The sequence below is a fragment of the Sciurus vulgaris genome (genome assembly GCF_902686455.1).
Source record: "Sciurus vulgaris genome assembly, chromosome: 1".
Classification (NCBI taxonomy): domain Eukaryota; kingdom Metazoa; phylum Chordata; class Mammalia; order Rodentia; family Sciuridae; genus Sciurus; species Sciurus vulgaris.
The window spans coordinates 107,652,773-107,670,884 of NC_136461.1; the positions used below are offsets into that span (position 1 = coordinate 107,652,773).

The 18,112-nt window shown below is 39.6% G+C and overlaps 1 protein-coding gene and 1 pseudogene across 4 annotated transcripts in view; one reads left to right on the forward strand and one right to left on the reverse strand.

The window, feature by feature from the left end:
- Positions 1-726: 726 nt before the first annotated feature.
- LOC306654244 (transmembrane protein 183A-like) lies at positions 727-1,728 on the forward strand (annotated as a pseudogene). Its single transcript has one exon. The product of its transcript is annotated as a transmembrane protein 183A-like (transcript).
- Positions 1,729-5,343: 3,615 nt separating this feature from the next.
- The window catches only part of WARS2 (tryptophanyl tRNA synthetase 2, mitochondrial), a 72,797-nt gene continuing 60,028 nt past the window's right edge, over positions 5,344-18,112 (reverse strand). For 2 of the 3 annotated variants that reach the window (XM_079144425.1, XM_079144426.1), the window contains exons 4-6: positions 16,986-17,071; positions 7,450-7,568; positions 5,344-5,955 (exon numbers count right to left, since the gene is read on the reverse strand). In XM_079144425.1, the coding sequence (XP_079000551.1) occupies positions 5,507-5,955; positions 7,450-7,568; positions 16,986-17,071 (654 nt within the window). In that variant the 3' untranslated portion in view covers positions 5,344-5,506. The remainder of the gene's footprint in view (positions 5,956-7,449; positions 7,569-16,985; positions 17,072-18,112) is intronic. The other variant, XM_079144427.1, reaches the window with a different exon arrangement.

The window sequence follows — 18,112 nt, forward strand, 5'->3', positions numbered from 1 at the left end:
ACTGGGACTAGATAAGGTCATCAGGGTGGAGTCCCCTTGACTGATATTGGTGATTTTACAAAAAAAGACCAGAAGATACACACACACACACACACACACACACACACACACACATTCTCCCCCCAGGCCTCTACCCCTCTCTCCCTCTCTCTCTTTGTCCTTTGCTATGTGATGCCCTGCACTTACTTGGGACTTTGCCAGAAATAAGGCCATCATCATGTGCATTACTCCCATACATACCAGAAGACATTGTGTGGAGGCCACTGTGGCCTTGTGAGCTCCAGATTCTGATTCTGCCTCTTAAAAGCTGGGTTTGAACCCCGATTTACTTCTTAGAAGCTGAACTATGTTGGGCAAGTTTCTCAACCTCCTATGCTTCAGTTTCAATCTTAGCCAGGTAGGGTTGATCATACTGTGGTACCTACATTATTAGCTTATGAGGATTAAATGAGAGAATTCATATGAACCACTGTTAAGGAGCAAATTTCTGGGTTTATATTCCAAGTAGGTCTGTAGCAGAGCCAGAATATTTACATTCCTGATGAGTACTCAGACGATTATCATGTTGCTGGTCTGGGATCTCCCTTAGAAAAACACTAGACTGAGGTGCAGACTGGCCACAGAGCCAGTCAGAGCTGGCCTGAGTCTCTGGACGCCAGCTCTCCCACTCAGGACATAACCCGGGGTCCTGGCCTGCTAGGTTGGCCTCACCCAGACATCGTCACCATGCCCAAGAGAGGAAAGCGACTCAAGTTCCAGGCCCATGAACCCTGCTCAGGTGAAGTGACGGTGGCAGATTATGCCAACTCGGATCAGCAACACTGTTCAGCAGGAAGTAAAATCTCTTTGTGGCTTAGAAGCCTCCCAGCTTCCTGCAGAGGAAGCTTTTGCAGGGGCTGGTGAGTCCTGTGACATCGTGGACAGCAGTGATAAGAAGGATGCCCAGGAGGAAAAACATCCTTGAAAGAACCGTTTCCAGAAAAAAGCAAGAGGCACAAAGAGGACCTGAACAGGGCTGGAGGAGAGGAGTATCCCATGGATATTTGGCTATTGCTGGCCTCCTACATCTGTCCTGAGGACATTGTGAATTTTTAATTAATTTGTAAGTAAGCCTGGACTGTCACTTGCACTGCTGCCTCTTGGACCAGGTTGTACTAAAGGCACCACACTCTGCCTTTGCACCTGCGACCAGTCAATGGAGAAGCTGCTCTGTCTTTGGGTATGTGTGATTCATTCTCTGTACCATATGTATGAACCATTTGCTGCTTGAATCTCCCAGAATCCAGCCACTCCAGAAAGCACTCCCAGCACATTAAAGAATTCCAAATGCTTACTTTTCTGGTGCAGAAAGATTCTTGGGGACAGGAACCAATGTGGGAATTCAACTTCAAGTTCAAAAAACAGTCTCCTAGATTAAAGAGCAAGAGTATGGAACAATTGCAGCCTCCCGTTCAGTATGAAGATATTCATACCAACCCAGACGAGGACTGCTGCTTACTGCAGGTCACCATCCTCAATTTCATTTTTATTCTAATTGTCATGGGAATGGTATTTACCCTGTTTATTACTAATGTGGCATCGAGTGAGACTGGCGTTCCAAGATTCTTGGGTCCACAGTGTTAAGAACCTGCAGAGTGAACATGGTGTGTGCAAGTCATCCTGGATCCAGTGCATGGTATTCTACTCTTTGGTGGCATCTGTAAGTATCTGTTCTCCCTGAGAGCATAGATATTACTTCCCATTCTTTGGGGCAGCCCTGGGTTCTAGTCCATTAGTAATCAGATTCCAGTTTGAGGGGATGGCTTTATTGTGTATCTGATTAGTAATGCATATGCTCTTTTGGTTCCTGGGGCTCCTATTATGGGAGGGAGAAGGGTTGAATCAAGAGGAAGACAACTATGGTTTGTAAACATATTTTAATGTAAAATTTGCAGTTGAAAGGAGAAACCTGGCCCTGTTATCTGTGTTAATTCCACTTTGGTGCTATTGAGTTTATTTTTCTATATTCTTTCATCCCACTGAAAATGGATGATCTTGCTCCAGGGAAAAATGAAACTCTTAAATCTTCAATCAAAAAAGAAAGAAAGAAGAAAGAAAGAAAAAAAGAAAGAAAGAAAAGAAAGAAAGAAAAGAAAAGAAAGAAAGAAAAGAAAGAAAAGAAAAGAAAGAAAGAAAAGAAAAGAAAGAAAGAAAAGAAAGAAAGAAAGAAAGAAAGAAAGAAAGAAAAAAGAAAGAAAGAAAGAAAGAAAGAGAGAAAAGAGAAAAACACTATGCTATAGTTTGGATCTCAATTGTCCTCCAAAGACCCTGTGATAAAGGCATGGTCCCCAGCATGGTGCTACTAAGAGATAGTAGAAACTTTAAGAAGTGAAGCCTATGATGAGGCCTTCTGGTCATCAGGGTTGTGCCCTTGGAAAGGACAGTGGGCCCCAGCCCCTCACTGATTTTTGCTTTCTGGCTTACCATGAAGTGAGCAACTTGGTTCTACCATGTGTTCCCCACCACGATGTGCTATTCTGAGATAGGCACAAAAGTAATGGAGCCAATCAACTATGGACTAAAACCTCTAAAACTATAAGCCAAACTAAACCTTTTCTCTATATGTTTACTATCACAGTATTTGTTATGGTGATGGAAAGTTGACTAATATACACTGTTATGTGACATTTTATAACGTGTCTGATACATCATTGGAAGCCAATAGCGTTTATTTTAATTTTTTAATGATAACCATCTTTATGATGTGTATTAGGGTTTCTGGAGGCAGGAAAATCAAACTTTGTTAGAAATCTCCAACCCACTTTCTGACATTATTTTGATAAATGTTTAAGAGGTACCTACAAAGAGCAAGGTATACCCGCAATGTTGAGTACCTAGTTGAAGCAGGTGGTTTTGCAGTAAGGTTTGTCAGTAGGTGAGCTACAGTGCATGTTACCAAGCACTATATTACCATCTGAAATATTTTGCACCATTTCAGCTGTCCACAAAACATATAGAAAATAATATCTCTTTTTGTGATGATTCATAATATTTACGATTCTTCATCTCTATTAAAAAGATTATGCAGAAAAGACTTGGATTTGAAGCAGTAGGCTGAGTAAAGAAGATCTGCCCTCACCAATGTGGGTAGACAAATCATCTAATCCATTGAGGAACCATTCAAATAGAACAGAAAGATGGAGGAAGAGTCAATTCACTCTTTTCTTAAGAAGAGATATCCACCTTATTCTGTCCTGGGACATGTCCTGGTTGTTGAGACTTCAGACTCTGGGATTTATACCAGATTCTCAGGCATTTGACCTCAGACTGAAAGTTATACCATCAGCTCCCCTAATTCTCTGGCCTGTGGATCTGGACTGAATGGCACCACTGGTTTTCCTAGTCCCCAGCTTACAGACATCATATTATGGGGCTTCTCAGTCTCCATAATCATGTGAAGCAATTCCTGCAGTTAATCCCCTCATGTACATCATATATCTTGTGTTTCTCTGGAGAACCCTAACTAACACATTAACCAAGGCTCTTAATTATTGTGAGCCAATTCTGGTCTTAAGCACTAGGGTTCCTTTCAAAGAGTAACAATAGGATGCACATAAGTACAACCACACCTCTGCAGACTTTGCTCCTTGGAAGTCATCACAAGTTATCTAGTTTTCCTTCCCTGAGATTATGTTCCACAGGGCCTTTATTTCTTTGGAGAAAAGTATTGTTAAGAAGGCAGAAACCACACAGACAAGACAAACAATTAGTTTGATAGATCAATCTTTAATTTTGACATTTTCCAGTGTTTATAAAAGAGTTCCTTTGAAAGGGGGAACAAAAGAGTAAGCATGACTTGGAAGACATATATACCAAAGATGCTCTAGGACTGTAGATGTTCCATTCCAAGAAAAGATTCAAAAGGTAACATGTTTTCTTTTCCCATGAGCCAGGCTAGCTCCAAGAATACTCAAAAGGCATCTCTTAATTTAGGTTCTAGGATACCATTTTGTGGATTTATATCTGTTGTGCTGCAAGGACAGCTCTACTATCTTCTCTTAAGTAAAATTTAAAAAAAGATTTTTGTGTCCAACATTCTAGGCATGTATGTATAAGTAGCGATCATAGTACTTAATGTCCAAAAAACTTCCCAAGCCGGCCATGGTGGCACATGCTTGTAATTCCAGTGGCTTGGGAGGCTGAGGCAAGAGGATCGTAAGTTCAAAGCCAGCCTCAGCAAAACTGAGGCACTAAACAACGCAGTGAGACCTTGTCTCTAAATAAAATACAAAATAGGGCTGAGGTTCGGCTCAAGGGTCAAGTGCCCCTGAGTTCAATCCCCAGTACTCCCCAACCCACCTCCACCGCCCCCCCCCCCAAAAAAAACAAACCCAAAACAAAACAAAACAAAAACTTCCCAAGCAATTTCCATCACAAAATCAATCTCACTATCAGGTGTGATCAGGATTACTGCTTTCAATTTCAGGTGTAGGAAATGGAAGTGCAGAGAAGCCAGGTGTTGGGGTGATTTGTAATCACTTGGACTGAGGTGGAGGTGAGATGGGAAACTTCCCCTCAGTGGGGTTATCTGATGTGTCAGACCTCACCACTATTGGAGTCTGGCAGAATATACATTGAAATCCTTGGACTAAGTATAGAAAAGAGAACCTGGAACCTGCCTTTGCAATTCTGAGGGAGAAATATGGTCAAGGTTGGCCAAATCCAGATTTAAAACAGATAGCTATTGATGGAGTTGATATAAACAAAGTCAGTTTTCTTATTTCTTTATTCCTTTCTTCTTTCCTTATCTACCTTTGTGATTTGATAATTTTCTGAATCCCTTACCTATCAACAACCACCTTGAATGTAAATGGACTAAATTTTCTGATCAAAAAACAAGGAGTGGCTGAATGGATAAAAAACAAAGGAGACCCACATAAGCTTTAAGGATACACCTAGGCTGAAAGTAAAAGTATCTTTTAATTTGGGTTCTTCAAAATCAGAGTGTTTGGAGACAAAAATGCTGCCTTTCAAGGCTTTGTGAAGATGAAAAATATACTAGTCTTAGAAAGAGTAAAAGTTTTATTCTTGGATTACTTACTTCTTAGTGAATAATACTGTGTAAGCTTATTGTATTCTCTGGGTCTCATTTTCCTCATATGTAAAATGGCAATTTCTTTCCTATACATTTTACAGGGGGTTGGTGAGTCAAACTCTGAGTAATGCAAAAAACCCAAAATAACAACAACAAAAAAAAAAAAAAAAAAAAAAAAAAAAAAAAGGAGGGAGTACTTATTGATAACTTAATTCAGGAGCTTGGGATGTAGCTCAGACGTAGATCACTTACCTGGCATGTGGGAGGCTGGCTTTAAACTCGCAATCTTCCTGTCTTAGCCTCCCCAGTTGCTGGGATTACAGGCGTGGGCCACCGCGCCCAGTTTAATTAATTATTTTTGAAGGAAAGCTGCCTTTGTTGGAGTGCACAGACTGCAAGATACAAAAGCCTTTTGTGATTGGTTCAAACTTGCTATAGAATTCCCACCAATTTTTTCACCTCCTGGAGCACAGGATAGGCTAATTCTTTGGCTTTTGCTGACCCAGTTCGTAAAACTTTCTCTAAATGTTCCTTGTCCATCTTCAGTTTTTCAATTTCAGTCTTAATTGGAGCAAATTTCTCAATCACAGCATCTGCCACCATCAGTTTGTAGTGGGCAGTGTCGATGCCCGTGCTGCGGCGGACTATCTCCTCCGTGGTGAGCCCGGTCACCGCAGCGTGGATTGCGACCATGTTGGAGACACCTGCTCGGCTGGCAGGGTCGTAGGTGACCTCCGAGGTGAAGTCAGTCACAGCCTTGCGGAATTTCTGCACTATTTCCTCTGGGCTGTCTGTTATTCGAACAGTAGCCAGTTTGTCAGGGTCTGATTTTGACATTTTGGAAGAAGGGTCACGAAGGGATTTTACCTTCTTCAGGGATGCTAGGTCAAAACACCATTACACACACCAAAAACAAAAACAAACAAACAAACAAAACATCAGCAAGACTCACTGTCAGGATCTCAAAGACACCAAGAATACTAATGACTTATTTTACCTGGTTATAAAAAGAGCAAAAATTCATTGTCAAAAATTCAAGCAATTTATGTAAATATGAAAGTAAAGATCATCTGAATTATGTAACACTGTTAGCATTTCGTTGATACTTTCAGGCATCTTTAAATGCATATATCCACCTAAAATGTATAATCTTACACAGATGAAATTATGCCAAATCATACTGTTTTTGCTGTGCTTAGCTTTTAAAAAAGTATTGTTTCTTTCTTCTTCCTCTCTGTTCTTCCCTGTTAGTAATCATTCCCTGCCTGTTACCACTGCCCTTCCTGTCCCCCAACAAGTTTTAACAAACTGTGGTAATCCTTCCATTTCCAGGATTATACAAGTACTCATGTGTGCACAAGCACACGCACGCGCGCACACACACACACACACACCGGAGAAATGGCTTGTTTATTGCTCTGATAGAATCAAGATGTTAAGCTGTGCTTCATAAACCAGTGTTATTAATAGTTGCCTATTTTATGGCTACTACAGAAGCATATAAAATTCAAAGAGGTAAAATAATAATAGGTCAAAACATTAAAATCTGATTGCTAAAAGAAGGCTGATTTCAAGGCATGGGACTCCTTGAATTTATTTGTGTGAATTGTTGGAATAACCTAGAAATTTATACCTAACAGTCTCTGAGTTGATACTAGGATCTTATTAGACCACTTTACAATGCTGTCAGTTTAATAAAGATGAAGAGTGCTTAGGTTCCGTGATCTCTGCCCCTGCCACAAAATTTTCAAGTCTATAAAAATGCTGATAGACTTACAGCATCAAGAAGGTTCCAGACTAGCACAGCAATGGAGGCTGAGGCTGACCATCTCCGAGGTTCACTTAAGAAGACAAGTAGGAGGATCACGGATTCCCTCTTATTTGATATAGATTGGGATATTTCTTTTTTGCTGTGAGTACTCAGGAAGGCAAGGTACATGGGCTTCCGGCTCAAAAGAGCTCAGCACAGGGCCCGATTCTGCTACCAACTAGACATGTGACTTGGACACAAAGAGAGCCTTGCCAAACCTTCATTTCTTTACCCATAAAAGAGGCAAAGATATCTGCTGTACCCCATACAATGCTATTTTGTTATTTTAAATATATTAGGTGAATTATATAATACTTTACAAATTAAAATTATTTTTAGTTTACAGTTTCTTCCATATTTCTTAAACATTTTATTTATCTTTTTCAACAATCCAGTGTGAAGTGCTAATCCTACATGACAGAAACAATGAAGATTCTAGTTACAAATCCTGAAGTCTGTCTATGAGAAAGCCAAGTTTTATCCTAAGAAAGTTCCAACCCTCCATCTATTATCCAGTTCTCACTTTAAAATATGCCCTGATTTAACAATCATGTTTGTTACTTACTTAGAATGGATTTGGGCACTGGAAAGAACTCCCCATACTTCTTGTTGAAACCTTGTGCTAGATCCTGAACTAGTTCCATGTGCTGGATTTGGTCCTCCCCTACAGGAACGTGTGTGGACCTTTAATAAAAGACAGACAGAAAAACTCAGCAAGGCTCCTTCTTAGATGGAACTGATATTGCAAGCAGCTGCATTTCCTCTATTTCATTGTTGGTGTTCAACAAATGTTCACAAACTACAGAGGGAACACTGGATCCAAGTCTTTATCCGTGTATCAGACAAATGCTGGAGAGATATTTGTCTACTCTGGTTCAGTTTCTTCCATAGCAGAGGAATACAGTGTGACAGAATCTTGCTGGGAGGGAGGCATGGGATTTTTGATAGCATATGCTTTACACATAATTGTATTCTAAAACCACTCCTCATTCCCTCACTCAGTCAGCACATATTACCCCAGCCTGACCAGATGCTTTTTACCTCAGAGCTGTGGCTTAAACTTGAAAGACACTCCTCCCCATCTTCAAATCAGAGATGGCAGAAAGCACTCTCAGACGTTTTCCCTCCCTGTCACAGAGGGAAAGATTCAAGATCTTTTTGGAAGTATACTCCTTCATTTTCAAGTAAATTGCAATCACAGGGCAATTAAGAGGGTGGAAGGAACTTAAACAACATCTCCAGGTACAATACAGATAGATAGATTTTGTGTTTTTCAGTTTCTTGTTGCTGAAAATACCCAACCTGAACAACTTAGAGGAGAAAAAGTTTATTTTGGTTCACAGATTCAGAGGTTTAGTCTGTGGTGGGCTAACTCCTTTGCTCTGAGCTCAAGGTGAGGCACAATGTCATGGCAGAAGAGCGTGGTGGAGGAATACTGCTCCATTCATGGTGGCCAGGAAGCAGAGAAAGGGTAAGGAACCACAGAGTAGAGGAACCCTTCCAGGGCATGCCCCCAGTGACCTACCACCTCCAGCCAGACCCCACCTGCGTACAGTTACCAAGTTAGTCCTTTCATACTAGCGTGGGAAGATTAGGTTATAGCTCTCATAGTGTAATCTTTCCACCTCTGAACATTCCTATATCAACACAGCAGCTTGTGGGAGATAACTCATATCCAAACCATACCAGATCTCAAAAACAATGTAAAAAGAAGGAAGTAAATTACAGAAAACATGTAGTGTACACATTAACATTTATGTAAATCATAAAAGTACATATGAAAATACTACACATTGCTTATAGAAGCATAGATCTGGAGTGATAAGTACAAAAACACACTGAGGTGCCTCCCCAAATTCATGATCATAGCTGCTTCTACAGGAAGAGAGAAAGAAGTGGGTCTGAGGAAAGGAAGAAAGGTCTGAGTTTTGTCTGTAATATTTTATTAAATAAAAGTTTGTGAAACAAAAAAATCAGAAAATGGAGAATCTATTTAAAATGATTTTAATTACACATATAAAATTTGCAGGATCAGATCATGATGAGGTTCATCAAGTAAGGGAATAATGAACTATTTTAAAGAAGATCTGGTGGACAACATGGTACTGCTTATGGAGACAGATGATGTTAAGTATTAAGTATTTTATACCTTGATTGGCAAGTTTATATTTGATAACACGAATAAAATAAAATGCCATAGTTTCTCCTTTTCTCCTCCTCCTCCTCTTCTTCTTCTTCTTCTTCTTCTTCTTTTTTTTTTTTTTTGGTACTAGGAGTTGAACCTCAGGGGCGCTTAACCACTGAGTCACAAATCCAGCCCATTTTTTTTTTTTAATTCTGAGACAGGGTCTCACTAAGTTGCTTAGGGCCTAGCTAAGTTACTGAGGCTGGCTTTGAACTTGTGATTCTTCTGTCTCAGCCTCTGAGCCTCTGAGCCACTGGGATTACAGGTATGTGCCACTATGCCCAGTTAAGGTGCCATAGATTTTTTTCAAGGAAGTTTAATATTGCTCTTGGGAGAAGCAGTCAGTTACCCTGGGCAAGTTTCTTACCCTTTCCAAGCCTTTGCTTCCTCTGTAAATGGGGATCATAATTGTGTTTATCTTATTGGGTCATTTCAGGGATAACAAACATAGTGCTTGATGGTAAGGGCTCAGGAACACTAGCTAGTGATATGACATATATTAAGAACTAACATAACACAAGAAAAATACTAGAAGGGTCCCTGCTGTGAGGTGCACTATAACATTTTTCAGAGGTCATTTCCCTTTGTGATAGCTGACTCATACCACAAATGCATAGTTCCAGAGATGGTCACAGACCTGGGCGGCAATCCTGATATGGGTAGAAAACATACTTGAAATGGACAGTTCACATATCTGGTCAGGTGAGCCCCAAATACAAACAGTATGCTAATGGAATTCTGAGAACTCTTCTAAGTTAAGGAAAACAGCAGGGACAGAACAATGAATGGAAAAGCAAAATGCAGAGACAAAGAGGATGGATCAGGAAGTGTTTCTGTTCTTAAGTCAGTAAATGAATGTAGAAAAATGTACAAAAGAATTGTGAGGGCCACATCCTTTGTTCTCTTCTACACAGTCTGGAGCAGAAAGCCACTGGCTCAGTGGTTTACTAAAAAAAAAAAAAAAGCAGGCACTGTACCCTGCTCCCTGAAGAAGTTAGGAGTACATGCCTCACCTTTGAAAATTTCCCTTTTTTGGACCTTGCTACTCCCGTCTGGTAATTATAGGGAGGCTGACGTGCAGAGGTCACTTTGACTCCCCCAAACCAAATTAGCCAACAGAGCAGGTTAAAAAGCAATTACAGTAGCCCATAGGAAATCACAATGGACTGCAACTAACACAGAAAAAACAATTACCATAATCAATACACTTTAAGCACATCAGAATGAATATTTCCACATGTCAAAATGGTTCCAGATTCACAAAGCAACCAAACTAAACAGAAAACACATTTAGTTTTCATAATGACGCTGTGTGCATCTTGCCTTATGTCGGATCCTCGCCTCTTTTCTTAAAATTCGGTGAGGTTTTGATTTTTTAAAAAAAGGAATAAAAAATTTTAATTTTTTTCACCTGGTCCTATTGTGCCACGTGGATTTTGCATCTGACTTTCGTTTGTTTGTTTCTGGTCTTTCCTCCTTCTGCTCCTGCTGCTCCTTTCACCTCCTGTAATTTATCTTGGCCTTTACTTCTTATCCATTGAGTTTACACTTCACATTAATTCAGCCTGTCTTTGATTCTACTCACTTATGGGGCTTATTCTTTTCACGTTTTTAACCTCTCTCCTCATAGTCTTCCTTTCACTGCAAATAATTTAGTGCTGTTCTTTTAAAATTTATACCCAACTTAATGATATCCATATTAATGTGCCTACTCTTTTTCTCCATTTTCTTTTCTTTTTTCCCTTACCCTGACTGTGCTTTCTTAGACACAACATAAAACAAAAGTCTTTCATAATTTTGATTGTTATAACTTCTGTCACATAATAATGCGTCTGATCTTCCTCTTTGGTGACTAAACCATTTTTCTTTTGCTTAGTTCCTTATTGCATCTACATTTACTTGGGATCCACCCCCACCCTCTGGCAGAATTAGTGTCCAGATGAATAATCATTGCTTACATATATCTGCTTGCAGAGATTTGTTCTCTTGTTTTTCTCCCCCTACTATCTTGGCTGTGTTTGTGAATTTTCAATGCTGCTGCCTTACCCATCTTAGTGGGGCAGGGGTTTGGTGTTGTCTTTCCTGTCATAAAGGATATATCCCCCATCACTGGGTACTTGTTGTATATGCTATAATGACTCTAATTCACCAATTATTTATTGAAGACCCACAGCATGAAAAGTCTGGTGCGGGGTACTGTGAGAGATATAATAAAGTCATTACCATCTCCAAGAGGATAAATATTGAATGAAACTATAAATTCTTCTGGTTAGTCCTCTTTAAATATTCTCACCTTAGTGCATGGCAACACCATCAATCTAGTTGCTTAAGAAATGTGTGGTTATCTCTGACAGCCCACTCACTCTCCTGCATATCCAGTCCAATAGGAAGTCTTATCACTTTGACCTCCTGAGAAGCTCTTACATTTGGTGGGGCACAATGGTGCATGTCTGTAATCCCAGAAAACAGGCAGACTAAGGCAGGAGGATGACAAGTTTGAGATGAGCCTCGGCAACTTAGTGAGACCCTGTCTCAAAATAAAATATAAAAGGGCTGGCACGTAGCTCAGTGGTGAAGTGCTTCTCAGTTTAATTCTAGTGCCCAAAACAACCCCACCACCACCAAAAAAAAATCCCTTAAAATTTGGCTGGTTCTCCTTCCTCCTCATCGTGGTCCAAATTAGACTAGTGAAATAGCCTCTGAGTAGGTCTTCCTAGCTGTGCTTCTGTAACTCATTCTCTATATTTTAATTAGTCTTCTTTTTAAAAGTATAAATTATATCAAATTTATTCTGTCCTTAAAATGTACAAAAAGCTTCCTCCTACGTTTTTGAGAGTATAGTTGTCCACTGACAGCTTAGCTCAACTCTCTCCCTTCTATGCCATCTCCCTATTTTTAAGGGCTAGCAGCCCATATTTCAGATTGCCTTCCAGTAGGGTTTTGGGTTAGTGTAGCACTTGCCCAACAGCTAGGAAGAAGAAACAGAAAGAGAAGAAATGATTGTACAGGCAGTTGTGGGTGAATATGTAGGTATTAGCAGTCTGCAGAAATGAGGCTCAGGCAGCTGGTTTAGGATCTCATAAAAATGTAGGATAGCCTGGTCTCACAGAGAAGTAGTTTAAGAACTGGAAGTCTCCAAAGCAGTTTTAGGAACTCTAAACTTTTAAGACAAGCTCTCAAAAAGGTTATCAATGGCAGCAGTCTGGTCCTTATACATTATGAAAACTCATCTCTTGACTTACTGAAGTATTGTACCATTTTACTCCCTCTAACTTTTTGGTTTTGGTTTGGTTTGTGTTGATTTCATATGTCTACTTCCCCCTTGGGAGGTGGTGGAACCTTCAGGAGGTGGAACTTAGTGGAAGGAAGTGAGGTCACTGGCGGAATGCTGTTAAAGGGGATAGTGGGGCACTGGCCCCTCCCTGTCTCTCTGCTTCTTTCTAGTTGCCATGGGGTGAGCAGTTTGGCTTTACCATATGCTCCCCACCATAATGTTCTGCCTCATCACAGGTCCAAAGTGACAGTCAAGTGACCATGAACTGAAAGCTCTGAAACCATGAGTCAAAATAGACCTTTCTTCCTTTAAGTTGACTTATCTCGGGTCTTTTGTCACATGATAGGAAGATGACTAACACAGCTTTGTTTTTTCTTACCTAGTTCTTTTTCTTTACCCTATTCTGGGGATTGAACCCAGGGCTTTATGACTGTTAGGCAAATGCTCTACCACTCAGCTACAACCCAGCCCACTCAGTTTCTTTAGACCTGTGTTTCCTCATTTTCTTACATCACTTCAGCTTTTGCTTTCACTATCTTCTGATCCTCTTCTCATGTTCTCAGTTTAATATTTTTTTTCTTTTTTGTTCTGGTGATCGAACCCAGGGTCACTTTAACCACTGAGCTATATTCTCAGCCCTATTTATTTATTTACTTATTTAAAGACAGGGTCTTGCTAAATTTCCTAGGGCCTTTCTAAGTGGCTGAGGCCAGCCTTGAACTTGTGATCCTCTTCAGTTTTCCAAGTCTCTGGAATTATTGGTGTGTATTACCATGCCACTTTCAGTTCAAATTGTTGAAAAAGAAACCTATTAGACAGTCAATTGTTCTTCTCTCTATTTGAGTAGACTTAACAACTCCTCCCTGAAAGTTAATTTCTTTATCTGTAAAATGGGAATACCACCACCCACCTATTATATAGAGCCGCTGTGAGAATCTGAATAGATAATGTGTGTAGCAGCTATTATGATGTCTGGCAAACAATGCTGACACATGTCAATCCTTCTCTTTTTCTCAAGGCCATGTACAGACCCTTTTTCTGAATTAGTTACTTACCAAATAGTTGCTGAATATGAATAAAAATTACATGTGTGTGTCTGAGAGAGAGGGGGGAGAAACATACACACATGAAGAGAGAGAAGAGATATTTATTTAATGTATAACCAGTTATTTGAAATTAGGCATTTAGATAAATGATGCAGATAAAAATAAAAATTACGAATACTTGCTATTTTTTGAGTATTTTGTTTTCCTTCAAACGTCTGCTATTTATTATGCTTTCAAATTAAAGATGTCTCAGGTATCCATTCTTGGGTTCCTTACCAAGTTCTACCAAAAAATATGTAAATATTTTATGAACCTATCTAGAAGATTTTTTGATTTTTTTCCAATTATTTCTTTTGTGCTTGTTCTCCAGCCCATGGTACCACTCATTCTAATGCTGATTTTGTTAAGAACAAACACTAAATCTATACTTAACTTACATCAACATTTTAAGAAGATGCCATGTAGATTTGCTGGCAGAAAAAAAAAATGTTTATCCATCCTTCAACCTATCAATCTACCCATCTATATTCATAATGTAAATATTCATAGGCATTCTGGCTATGACCTTTTCCAAAATCCAGAAATATCTGAAATAAAACAAAAACAAATAAACAATACCCCCAAGAGTGCAGGTGGTCCAACCTGAGATCAGATGGGAGGCAAATGTTAGACTGTTCCTCCTAAGAATAGGAGCATGCAGATGTCTGCCCATGTCTATGATCTAATTATGGCATCAGATCTGGCAGATAGTGTGGAGGCTAAAGGCAGTAGGCAGTCAGCTTGAACACAGATAATTATCTAGTCATATAGAAAAACATCTCTATCTGTTTGAACAATCTGTATCTAAAATGCCAGAATGCTGATGAGGACAGATAAGAATCCCTCCATTATTATCCTCTTTTTAGAAGGTAGGCAGGAGAGAGGCACCTCATGCACTCCTTAGGACAAGTTCTAACCACCAAACAAACCAGCAAAAGTTAAAGGAGGAATATTTACAGCATGGGAATTTCTTTCCTACTGGGAGCAGGCTTGGGGATAATGGACAGAAAAAGAAATGCCTATCCTTAGAGTCATTAATATTTTTATGTGAGAATCCTGCTGATGTTGAAGAGAGTGAGACAGACAAGAAGTCATTGGAAGACTTTAAAGGTTTACCTTCCATGTCTGAAATACTTACAGTTTTGTATGAGATAAAAGGGCATTCACAGCCTCAAGCTTGGTTTTAAAAAGGACAGCACATAAAATAAGTTTTGAGATTTTAAGAGGCTATTTTTGCCAATGTCAGCCTTTTTAGAAGTTCCTCTTGTAACTTAAAATACCAGGTGATATCAATTCGTACAAAATTTGCTCAATAACCCCACATGTATCTCCATTAATCCACTTTATGGAAAAAAGAACTTTAGTTATTTTATGATTCTGCCAATTGCATTTTGAGCAACTGAGAAAAACATATAGTATTTCCCCCTTATCCAAAGTTTTAATTTTTATCGTTATAGTTAGCTGGGGTTAACTGTGGTCCAAATACATTCAAAAAAAATTCCAGAAATAAACAATTCACAAGTTCTAATGTGCATGACATTCTAAGTGGCGTGATAAAATCTCACAACATTTCCTGCCCCCATTCATCCTGCTTGGGATATGAATCATCCTTTGGTCTAGCATACCCATGTTATATATGCATGAATCACCTGGTAGCTACCATGGTTACCAGATGACAGCTGCAGTGTCAAGGGGTTTGTGCCCAAGTAACTCACACCTTTCTTAATAATGGCCCATCACAAGGGCAGTGATGCTGGCAATTCAGACATGCCAAAGAGAAGCCTCTAAGTATAAAGGTGGGACAGTTCTCAGCTTAAGGAAAGGAAAAGAAATACGCAAGGTTCCTAAAATCTACAGGATTAGTGAATCCTCTGAGAAATTATGTAGGAGGAAAAAGAAATCTGTGTTAGTCTTGCTGTCAAATCTCAAACTGCAAAAGTGCCACAGTGTGCAAGTGCTTACTGTTCACCTCCATCTCACATGTAGGCACTGTGTCATCTCACACCGTCACAGGAAGGGGGAGTGTTGTACGGCAAGATATTTTTGAGAGAGTCCACATTCACATAATGTGTATTCCAGTATATTTTATTTTTATTTTACTTTTTCTAAAAATCTCTTTTAAAATTTCTATTTATTTATTTATTTTTATGCAGCACTAAGGATCGAAACCAGTGCCGTACACATGCTAGGCAAGTGCTCTACTACTGAGCTACAGCCCCAGCCCTCCAGTATATTTTATAACCATATAATTAGACTTCCTTCTGCCTCCTTTAAAATATTCTAAACTTCCCAAGATATCAAGAGTCTAGCATTTAAGTTGATACAACAAGCAGACACATAATCCCATATGCAAGTTTTGATCATAATCAAAGACAGGTTGCTTGCTTTCCCGGACATTGCCTGTTTGTAGAGTTAAGCAACTATTCTTTGGGCTGTTTCCATTCGTAATTGACCAAGGGTTTTGAAGCCCTTCAGTGGGGAGGATACTGTCATCTCTATGCTATCATCAGGTTCACAGGCAAAGAATTCTAGTTCTTCTAGGGAACAATCATGGCTTTGGAGTAAAGGGGTGAGACAACAGTCCCTGAAGCTTTCCCAGTAACAAGGAAAAGGCCAGGAGTGCAGTTGCCTGGGAGGCATTTCTTCTAGAAAGTGAAAGGGGGTGGGGGCCAGCCAAAGGATGCTGATGAGGAGAGAGCCGGGAAGAACTGGGGCAGAGATGAGATCAGAAGTCCTGGACAGCACAACAGACAGCACAGAGAGGGGCATTCGTTGTTGTGTATTTTTGAGGCCTAAAAGTGGCAGCAGTAGTCAACTGGATGGATTATGGATCCAAAAAAAGTGAGGGTATACCTTACATCATATTAAAAATATTTTGCTTTCAACCTTCAGGTCAAATATGTAGCCACTTGCCACAGGTGGCTATTTAAATTAATTAAAGAAAAATTTAAAATTCCATGTGTCTCCTAGCAACATTTCAAGGGCTCAACAGCCACATGTGGCTGGTAGTTCCGAATTTAGAAAGTGCAGGCATAGAACATTCTCACAGTCACAGCAAGTCCTACTGGTCAGCATCACTTCAGAGTGTCAATTACATAAAAAATCAACATTCAAAACTTGAAGTTTGTTCCTGAGGAAATATAAGGCACAGTGGTTAAGAGCAACAGACTCTGTACCTGAACTTTTGGCACTGAAATCCTGTCTCAGCATGCTACTAACCACTCAGTTGCCTCATCTGTGAAACAGGGAAAATAATAGTGCAAATTTTACAAGGTTGTTGTCAGGATGTGTGTATGTAAAGCATTTATAAAAGCTTCTAATAAACAGTAAGTGCTAATTAAGTGATACCCTTAATTTCTAATTAAGTGATACCCTTAGTTTCTCATTGTAGCACATTTCCGTATTTTAGTACCTATTACTAGAGAATAGATATAAACTTATTCATGTGTCTAATTCTTTCTGTATGACCCTTCTCCATGAACTAAGCCTTTGTCAGATGGGTTAAAATACATTTTTATCATGATGATGTATTAGAACAGGGTGGCCTTTCTCCTTACTTGTAGGACAGAATGTCCGCTGCTTGGAGTACTGGGTATGTGAGTAGGCCCACAGTCTCGTTGTGCTTCTGCTTGGCAGTTTTTGCCTGTGGGGGATGAACAGAGGGGGAAAGAAATCTGATTTGAATCTAATTATATTGCTCAATTAAGAAATTTTTAAAGTAAGCAAAGTGTGATCTGAAGCCACCTGTAATAACATTATATCTCAATTCCTTTTAGCAACTCTAGCCGTCTTTTGCCGGTTTATCTTCATGCTCCAGGCCTGGGCAGGAATAAGGTGAATCAATTTTTTTCTTTTTTGGTACTGGGGATTGAACCCAGGTGCTTAACTACTGAGCAACATTCCCAGTGCTTTTTTTATATTTTATTTACAGCCAGGTCTTATGGATTTCCTCAGGGGCTCACTAAGTTGCCGAGGCTGGCTTTGAACACGTGATCCTCCTGCCTTAGCTTCCCAAGCCACTGGGATATAGGGGTATGACACTATGCCTGGCTCAAGGTGAATCAATTTTATCACTGTCCCTTTATTTTATTTATTCATTCGCTTCTGGTGCTGGGGATTGAAACCAGGGCCTCGCTCATACTAAGCACATATTGTACCACTGAGCTATACCCTCCCCCAAGCCCCTTGGTCCTGGAAGGATCTCACATTGTTACTATTTCTTACTCATTAAAGTACAGACTAAGTTATATTCTAGGTTCCAAATCAGATAAATTCCAAATTTCACAGATAAGGTAAGAAATGATCATGAAATTCAATTTCCACAAATTAACATGAGTTAACATCCCCTTATTACAATGTATCTGATAAGGGCTGGTTAACAATTATCACTGGGTAAAATCATGAACGTTTAATTTGGAAATGAGCAAATGGGAAAATAATTCAATTTTTAAAAGTTAGTCCTGAATTAGATTTATAGTCTTTTTAGTATTAGCACACTGGACCTAGAAATATAAGGCAAGCAAGGAGACATCTTTATTGAGCACCTATTACATCTACCTCCTTACCCTTTGTTACTCATTAATCCTCCAAATAACCCTGACCCCATGCCCACCTTCCCTTCAAAATCAAGCTGGGTGCTCTTATCAAATCTTCCCAGGGCCCTGGTATCCTGCCCTCAGAGCAC